Raw genomic sequence first — 9,085 nt, 5'->3', positions numbered from 1 at the left:
ATATATAGGCATAAGCGTGGCTTTGTGTAAAGAAGCTTGCTTCCCAACCACATGGTTCTGGGATCAGTCTCACTGCATGGTACCTTGGGCACGTGTCTTCTATAACCTCGGACCAACCAAAGCCTTGTGAGTGGATTTGGTAGATGGAAACTGAAAGAAGCCTGTCATATATATATGTATATATATATGAGTGCTAAAGGGTTAAATATTTGATTACTAATGCAGCCAGCAGAAATCTCATAGAGATTAATAAAATTGTAATCATTTTGAAAATTTAGTTTCAGTATGTTAGAACTTGTAAGTCTGTGTGTGTGTATTTTAGTATTCTTTTACTTGTCTCATGCATTTGACTGTGGCCATGCTGGAGCACTGCCTTAAAAAGTTTTAGTCGAAGAAATCAACCCCAGGAGTTATTCCTTAAAGCCTAGTACTTATTCTATTAGTTTCTTTTGCTGAGCTGCCAAGTTATGGAGATGTAAGCACACCAACATCGGTTGTCAAGCAATGGTAGGGGGACAAACACAGACACACAAATATACATACATATAATGGGCTTCTTTCAGTTTCTGTCAACCAAATCCACTCACAAAGCTTTGGTTGGCCTGAGGCTGTAGTAGAAGATAATTGCCCAAAGTGCTACACAGTGTGACTGAACCTGGGACCATGTGGTTGGGAAGCAAGCTTCTTATCACACCACCACATCTGTGCCTTGAAGATGTTTATATGTCCCTGAGAAACTGTTATTTTAAAGGTTCTGCTAAGTACTGCATTGACAAAACTTTCAGGAATTGACTTTAGATTAAAGCCTGCATACTGGTTGTGTATAGATTAAATTAATGGTAAAACTAATCTGGCATTTTTGTCATAAAAAAATATTAGAATACAGATTTGTGCTGTGATGATAAATTTCAATTAAGCAATCCAATATAGTAGTAGCAGTTTGAGAGACAGGAATGAAATTTGTAAATATATGTTTAATCAGTCACCACTGATGACAAAGGAATTTTCCGTGTTTACCATAAAAATACTAAGTTAACCTGTTCATTGTATAAACAAGAATTTAATCTAATCATCACTTAAACTGTTTATTTTTAACACAGAAAAAAAAAGTAAAACATTATTTTTTTTTTCCTTTGTTCACGTATATATTTTAGTTCATATATAATCCTTTATGTGGAAACTTCTTAAAATGTAGTTTATTTCCCCAAGTCATTTATTATGTTAATTATTTAGGAAATAAATAATTATCTTCAGTGTTTTTTGTCTCTGTTTTATATTTTTGACAATAATTACTGTTAATTAGTACTTTCTTGGTCTAAACTGCTACTTTAAAGTGACATGAAAAGGCTTGGCATACTAAGATATAATCTTAATTTTACAGCAACTAAGAGGAAGTTAAGTCCCTTGCATATGGAGGCCATGATGCAATTTTGAATCTCAGTTGAAGTTGTTTCACTTCACATTCACCACTGCTATCCTTGTCTCAGGTATGAATATCCCAACTTTTCATTTAACCATTATTATTTCCCCCCCCCACCTCCCCCACAAAAAATCTACTGTTCCATAATGTCCTCAGTTTTATTTATTTATGTGAGTAGTTCTCATTGTGAATATTTCTGTTTTGTTGAGGTGTAGGTTATAGTTTGTTGAATTGACTTCATTATATTATTGGTACCTGCTTATTTTATATATTGTGTAAAGAAAAAGCTAGTTAATATGTTTTTTTTTAGGGGGACCACAATTTTTATAGAATATACTGAAATACTTGATATATTGAAAATGTATAAATCTCATTTTAAAGATGACAAGGAATTTGGCTGCTAAGTGAAGCAGGATTACTAACCACACAAAATTTCCTTCACATAGAAATGGATGTTATTACTTAGCCCCAAACTGGCCTTGATTGAATACACTATAGTGAAAGAGATTCCATTCAGGAATATCATGCCTTATTTAAGACAATAGGGTATGATTTCAGGTAAATTTGCTCACTCCATGAAGGCTCCCTTGTTGGCTCATAAATATGGTTTGGGCCGGGTTGGGAGAGTCATGGATACTCTTTGCTTGTTTCAGTCCTTTGACTGTGGCCATGCTGGAGCACCGCCTTTAGTTGAGGAAATCGACCCTGGGACTTATTCTTTGTAAGCCTAGTACTTACTCTATCGGTGTCTTTTGTCAAATCACTAAGTTACAAGGACGCAAACACACCAGCATCGGTTGTCAAGCGATATTGGGGGGACAAACACAGACACACACACACATATATATATATATATACATATATATGACGGGCTTTTTTCAGTTTCTGTCTACCAAATCCACTCACAAGGCTTTGGTCGGCCCGAGGCTATAGTAGAAGACACTTGCCCACGGTGCCACGCAGTGGGACTGAACCCAGAACCATGTGGTTGGTAAGCAAGCTACTTACCACAGAGCCACTCCTGCGCCTATGTTGAAATAATTATGAAAATGTTTCTCAAAAAAATCACTGGTCTACCATCAAGCTGTTGGACTACTTCTACAACACTCTTTGCTTGTCTCACTTAGTCAACTGTATATTACCTTAACATAAGTTCACAGCTATACTGGCAAGTAGTAGGGGATAATAGAATGAGGATGAACCGAATAAAACAGGTGAAGGAGTTAGATTCAGCTCAGCTAAACTAGAAAGTATGGAAGGTTCTCTAAAGTACAGTGATAACTTGAAAAATGTAATATCAGGTCAATATCATAATAGTACTATGTTGATATTGTGTCAGATCATCATCATCATTATTTATGGATGTTAAATGATGATGATGATGATGATGATGATCTAGTGTCTGGAAAATATATACTCCATTACAATCAAGCAACTACATAGTCAAACCACTAAACAACTGTGTTGTAGCAAATGTGGCTACTGTATTTGTATCAAATTGCTGGGTTATTGATCTCACCATCCACACTTGTATTATCATGTTGCATAGTAACGAAAAATCAGAGAGAAACTTCAAAATAGAAAGAAGCAAAAAAGATTAATTGACTACAGTTAATTTCTCTCAACATTTTAAAATATAGGTGCAAGCATGGCTGTGTGGTAAGAAGCTTGCTTTCCAGCCACATGGTTTGAAGTTCAGTCCTACTGTGTGGCACTCTGGGCAAGTGTCTTCTACTGTAGCCTTAGGCCAATCAAAGCTTTGTGAATTGATTTGGTTGACAGAAACTGAAAGAAGCTTGTTATCCCTCTCTCTCTCTTTGGGAGAGAGGCGCAAGCACATACACAGACATATACACACATAGCAGTAACTTCCGCCTACCAAATTCAATCATAAAGCTTTGGTCGGCTCGAGGCTATAGCAGAAGACACTTGCCCAAGGTGCCACGCGGTGGGACTGAACCCAAAACCATGTAGCTGGGAAGCAAACTTCCTAACCACACAATATATCTATGTGTGCGTATCTTTGTATCTGTGTTTGTCCCCCACCCTCATCACTTCTTGACAACTGGTGCTGTAACTTAGTGGTTTGGCAAAAGAGACTGATAGAATTAGTATCAGGCTTTTAAAAAATTAGTACTGGGGTTGATGCATTCAACTAAAAATTCTTCAAGGTGGTGCCCCAGTATAGCTGAAGTCTAGTGGCTGAAACAAGTTAAAGATAAAAGATATTTTAAGAACCATCATAATAGTTAACAGTGTAATAGACCTCTGATTCAAGCATGATGTTCTCTTAGTTTAAATTGTTTTTCTCTTTGAATCAATCAAACATCTTAAAAATAAGAGTTGCTAGGAACCTACTTTGCCTACAGTAAGAGGATAAAGCTACAAGTAATCAAGTATACAAAACGAAGTTTTATCCTTTGTTAGTGAAATTAATAAATGCTGGAAAAATGGAGATAAAGCCTTCTTTACGTATCTGCTAAAATGGTGAGTGACTGCTATTTTAGGGACACAACAAACTTCTCATTAAAGTGATGACAATTTCACTACATAGTCAGGCCACACTATTAAGTAAGTATATTGTTACATCATCAAGCAGCTTTATAATCACATCACTAAACAAACATAACTGCAACACCAAACTGTTAAAAAGTCATACAAACAAACAACTTTTATAGACACATCACATGATTATTATATAGTAATGTGTCCAAATACTGATTTTTGTTATACTATTGTTATGTATTCAATAACATTATTGTTCAATATTGTGCAACTAGTGCATACTTGTTGATTTTCCATGCATGATAAATATTCAGTCTAAATTTAATTACTTGCAGTAAACTATAGTGAAAGAGAATAATAGAATAAAACAGACATTCCTCTTTATCATTATTTAATAAATTGATATTCCTAAATAATGAAATATGCATATACTCTTTACTCTTTTACTTGTTTCAGTCATTTGACTGCAGCCATGCTGGAGCACCGCCTTTAGTCGAGCAAATCGACCCCAGGACTTATTCTTTGTAAGCCTAGTACATATTCTATCGGTCTCTTTTGCCAAACCGCTAAGTTACGGGGACGTAAACACACCAGCATCGGTTGTCAAACATATACACACAAACATATACACACACACACACATATATATATATATATATATACATACATATATACGACAGGCTTCTTTCAGTTTCCATCTACCAAATCCACTCACAAGGCTTTGGTCGGCCCGAGGCTATAGTAGAAGACACTTGCCCAAGGTGCCACGCAGTGGGACTGAACCCAGAACCATGTGGTTGGTAAGCAAGCTACTTACCACACAGCCACTCCTGTGCCTATATGTAAAATATATATGCAATTTATTGATGGACAATCAAATTTACATACATTTCTACTTGGTATTCAGCTAACTAAAAGACCTGTTAGTGATTAATCTAGCTAACTGAATGACTTATCAGTATTTCAGATAGAGTGAAAGTAATTTAGCAATGGGGAGGAGATAGACCAGCAGAAGGATGGGGATATATCACTAATTATATTAAAGGATTATACTGTTTAACACAGAATAATTTTTATTCAGTGGAGGCGCAATGGCCCAGTGGTTAGGGCGGCGGACTCGTGGTCATAGGATCGCGCTTTCGATTCCCAGACCGGGCGTTGTGAGTGTTTATTGAGCGAAAACACCTAAAGCTCCACGAGGCTCTGGCAGGAGATGGTGATGAACCCTGCTGTACTCTTCCACCACAACTTTCTCTCACTCATACTTCCTGTTTCTGTTGTGCCTGTAATTCAAAGGGTCAGCCTTGTCACACTGTGTCACGCTGAATATCCCCGAGAACTATGTTAAAGGTACATGTGCCAACAACAACAACAACAACAATTTTTATTCAATAATAGATTATTTTAAAATTACAATTCTAAAGACATCCTCACATTTATATTGCATCCTAGCTACACATGCAGGCCTGATTTTGGGGATATGACACATAGCTAACTGCAGTCACCATTAGTAGAAAATATTAAGGCCCGTGACCCACAGTAACTGACCTAGACTACATGCTGAAGCTTCATGAAAAGCACATTATTGGTTATTGTAAAATTAATATTTTCATTGTTATCTGATTTGTTTATGTTTTCAAAGAGATATTCCAGGGACATTTGCATGTGTAACATGGTAGTTACACAAACGTTCATGTTTACCCATACTCACCGAGACTACTTTTTCATGACTGCCTGCTGCAGAATATCTCATAACACCACATTTCGAGCTTTACAGAAACTAATATTTATTCGTACAAAAAAGTACTGACAAGATATGATTAGTGAGTTGTATAACAAATGAGATATTTGTCTGCTGGTTTCCAAAGTATAATTAGTGTATAAAGAGGTACATCACATCTTCCATTGGATAACATTCCATGTCCTCCATGATCTATGGAAAATAGCATGGGTGCTTCTCATATCATCTTCTTTCACCTATGTTACATATATTACTCTCAAAGCAAATAAACTATCATATCTAATTCAAACAGATATGTTTTATACCTAATTATATGCACTATACTCAAGGGTTTATTGAAACCATTTATAAATGTGAGATTGTTCTAGAATGTGTTAGATTCAAACAAGCTTGATTACTGTGGTGGTCTTTTCTTTGTTTATTGCATAGTTAAACCATTTGTTTTGTAGGTATTTTGTTTGATCATAAATGTTTGTTAGCCTATTTTTCTCCTATTTGCAGCTGAAAGAGAGAGAATCCAGAAATGTTTAGTTATGAACAAATCTTTGAAGAGTTGCGTGGCTTTGGTCCCTATCAAAGACGACTATTTATACTAGTTAGTCTTTTAGAAATATCAGCAGGGCTGGCAATGGTTTTACCCATTTTTACACATGCCAAGATGGATTGGCATTGTGTTAGTGCTAACTACTCTGAAGGGACAAACACAACAATGATCACTGATTGGAATAACACTCAAAGAGAAAATAGCAACAGTTCTGACAAACTGCTCAGCTTGTCTTGCAATGCATTATTGCAGAAAGAACAATGTTCTAAAATTATATTTGATCCAGAATTCACATCAATTGTGAGTGAGGTATGTATCCTTTTCATTCATTAACTCATTAATGACAATGGATTGTCAGTAAACAGAGAAATGTGATGTGGAAGGATTAACTCGTTAGCAGCTGCATGTGCAAAGATTAACTCATTAAAAGAAATGTGTGTAAGCATTAACCAATTAAGAGCTGTGTACATAAGAATCAACTAACTAATAGCTGTTTGGATTAGGATTAGCTTATTAGTAGCAGTGTGTTTAAGGACTAACTGATTTATAGTAATGTGTGTAAGGTTTAGCAGTGTTTATGACGGTAGTTTCGTATAGTTCTAAAATTTCATGCTGAATAACCTTCACAAGTGATTTGTTTATGATGATCAAATGTTTGAACTGTACATTAGTCCACTCCCTCCATCAAATCAATGTTGCCTGAACAGATGCACAGTGTACCACATGTCATGTATCAAAATGATCATAGAGCAATTTTGGCTGAAGTGTTTTGCTCAAAAACACAACACACCACCTGGGCCAGGAATTGAAACCACAATCTCACAACCACGAGTGCAACACCCTAACCACTAGGCCATGCACCCTCACAGCAGTGTGTATAAGGATTAATAAATCAGTAGGATTCATGGAAACTAGTGATGTGTTGTGTTGGTAAAAAGTAAAACAAAGAGTTCAGACAGTAGAATATATTTTATGCGGGGAGAAAGATGAGGAAAAGACTAACATTTCCTAATTTATTTATCCTTCAATACAAGTCAACATTTCTTCTCTATTTGATAAAGGATTCTACTCGAAACATTATACTTCTCTTCACAGTATGAAATGTATTCCACTGTGTGAACTATATTTGATGATTAACTGATTCATTGTTTAGGATTAACTGATTACTGTGTAAAAGAATAAATAATTAGTATCAATGTAAAGCAATGTGTAGAAGAAATAACCATGTGTGTTAACATCAGTGGCTGTTTTATGTTGTTGTTGTTGGCACTCCGTCGCTTACGACGTCGAGCATTCCAGTTGATCCGATCAACGGAACAGCCTGCTCGTGAAATTAACGTGCAAGTGGCTGAACACTCCACAGACACGTGTACCCTTAACGTAATTCTCGGGGATATTCAGCGTGACACAGTGTGACAAGGCTGACCCTTTGAATTACAGGCACAACAGAAACAGGAAGTAAGAGAGAGAAAGTTGTGGTGGAAGAGTACAGCAGGGTTCACCACCATCCCCTGCCGGAGCCTTGTGGAGCTTTAGGTGTTTTCGCTCAATAAACACTCACAAGGCCCAGTCTGGGAATCGAAAGTGCGATCCTATGACCGTGAGTCTGCTGCCCTAACCACTGGGCCATTGTACCTCCACGGCTGTTTTATGTAAAGAGTTACTAATTAACAGTGACAATATGTCAGTAATCACAGAAATGTGCTGTTTAATATAAATAACAATATTTCTTATTTTATGCTTAAGCCTGCTTTTTTTCCTCTTTGTTTTTTCTTTCCTATTTCAGTGGAATCTTGTTTGTGATCAAAGTTATACTATCACTCTAATCAATACCTTAACCATGGTTGGATTACTTTTTGGCAGTCTTCTCACTGGTCCACTCTCAGACTATTTTGGCCGGAAAAAAATTCTCTATGGCTCTTACTTCTTATTATTAATATTCCAAATTGCTAGTGGGTTAACTGTGTCTTGGCAAGTTTACTGTGGATGCAGAGTCTTCATTGGTGCCTTCATCACTTGTAAGTTTATCTTATCTTCTGATTTATTTTTGCTTAATTTGCTATTCTGCATTTTCATATTTTTTTTTTTAGTTTATACGAAAGCATGAAGAGAGCATGGTGTGTTCATATCCTGTCAGCAAAACTGCATTGTGTCAAATATACTTAAATACTTTATTTTCAAATGAACCTGTGGATCTAGATGCAAATAAGTACCTTAGATACCATAGTGAGATGTAAATTGTCATTCTAAGCAGTAGCAGTATTGTACAAATTGTTAGATTTCAATAATGAATTCAACTATTCCTTTGTGTATATAAGTTTGTGGGAAGGTATGAGTTATACCAGGTCAACTTATCAATATGAATCTCTTCTGTTTGGCTGCCACTTTTCAATTTCTTCAATTTTGTTCCGATTGATTTCAAATTTAGTGTATTGATGTAGTTTTGTAAACTACTTATTGACATGAAATTCATTTTAGCCATAAATCAATAAATAAGCAGTTAACAGTTTTGAAGTTTGCAAATTTTGGATAATTTTAACCAATTGAAAGCCACAGACATATATATATATATATATATATATATATAGGTGCTTGTTTCCTTAGTAACAAGCCAAGTGTTGGAACTCTTGTTTACGAAAAACCATGTGTGTGTGTTTACAAACTGATATTTTATGCTGTCTTTTCCTGCTTGTACCTGTTGCTTCTTTTGGATATTTTACGTTGCATTTTTGATACCCACCCCTTGAATGCTTAAAACTACAAAATATGTGTTGTTTATTCATTTTTTGGTCATTTTTCACTTATTAGATTCTTAAAACATGTGCTATCATTGCAATGTTGACATTATTGCTTGGTTGTCTTATGACTGCAGTCA

General features: G+C 35.8%; 1 protein-coding gene across 8 annotated transcripts in view; it reads left to right on the top strand.

The window, feature by feature from the left end:
• Window positions 1–9,085, top strand: part of LOC106870145 (organic cation transporter-like protein) — a 62,093-nt gene that overhangs the window by 28,641 nt on the left and 24,367 nt on the right. For 6 of the 8 annotated variants that reach the window (XM_014916144.1, XM_014916142.2, XM_014916145.2 and 3 more), the window contains exons 2-4: window positions 1,382–1,487; window positions 6,168–6,519; window positions 7,997–8,228. In XM_014916144.1, coding sequence (XP_014771630.1) covers window positions 6,190–6,519; window positions 7,997–8,228 — 562 coding nt within the window. In that variant the 5' untranslated portion in view covers window positions 1,382–1,487; window positions 6,168–6,189. Of the gene's footprint in view, window positions 1–1,381; window positions 1,488–4,381; window positions 4,450–6,167; window positions 6,520–7,996; window positions 8,229–9,085 lie in introns of all 8 variants that reach the window. The other 2 variants (XM_052966510.1, XM_052966509.1) reach the window with 1 other exon arrangement.

This window comes from Octopus bimaculoides, chromosome 3, assembly GCF_001194135.2.
Source record: "Octopus bimaculoides isolate UCB-OBI-ISO-001 chromosome 3, ASM119413v2, whole genome shotgun sequence".
In the NCBI taxonomy this organism is placed as follows: domain Eukaryota; kingdom Metazoa; phylum Mollusca; class Cephalopoda; order Octopoda; family Octopodidae; genus Octopus; species Octopus bimaculoides.
The sequence above is the reverse complement of the archived record's forward strand: the minus strand, read 5'-3'. Positions and strand labels throughout refer to the sequence as shown.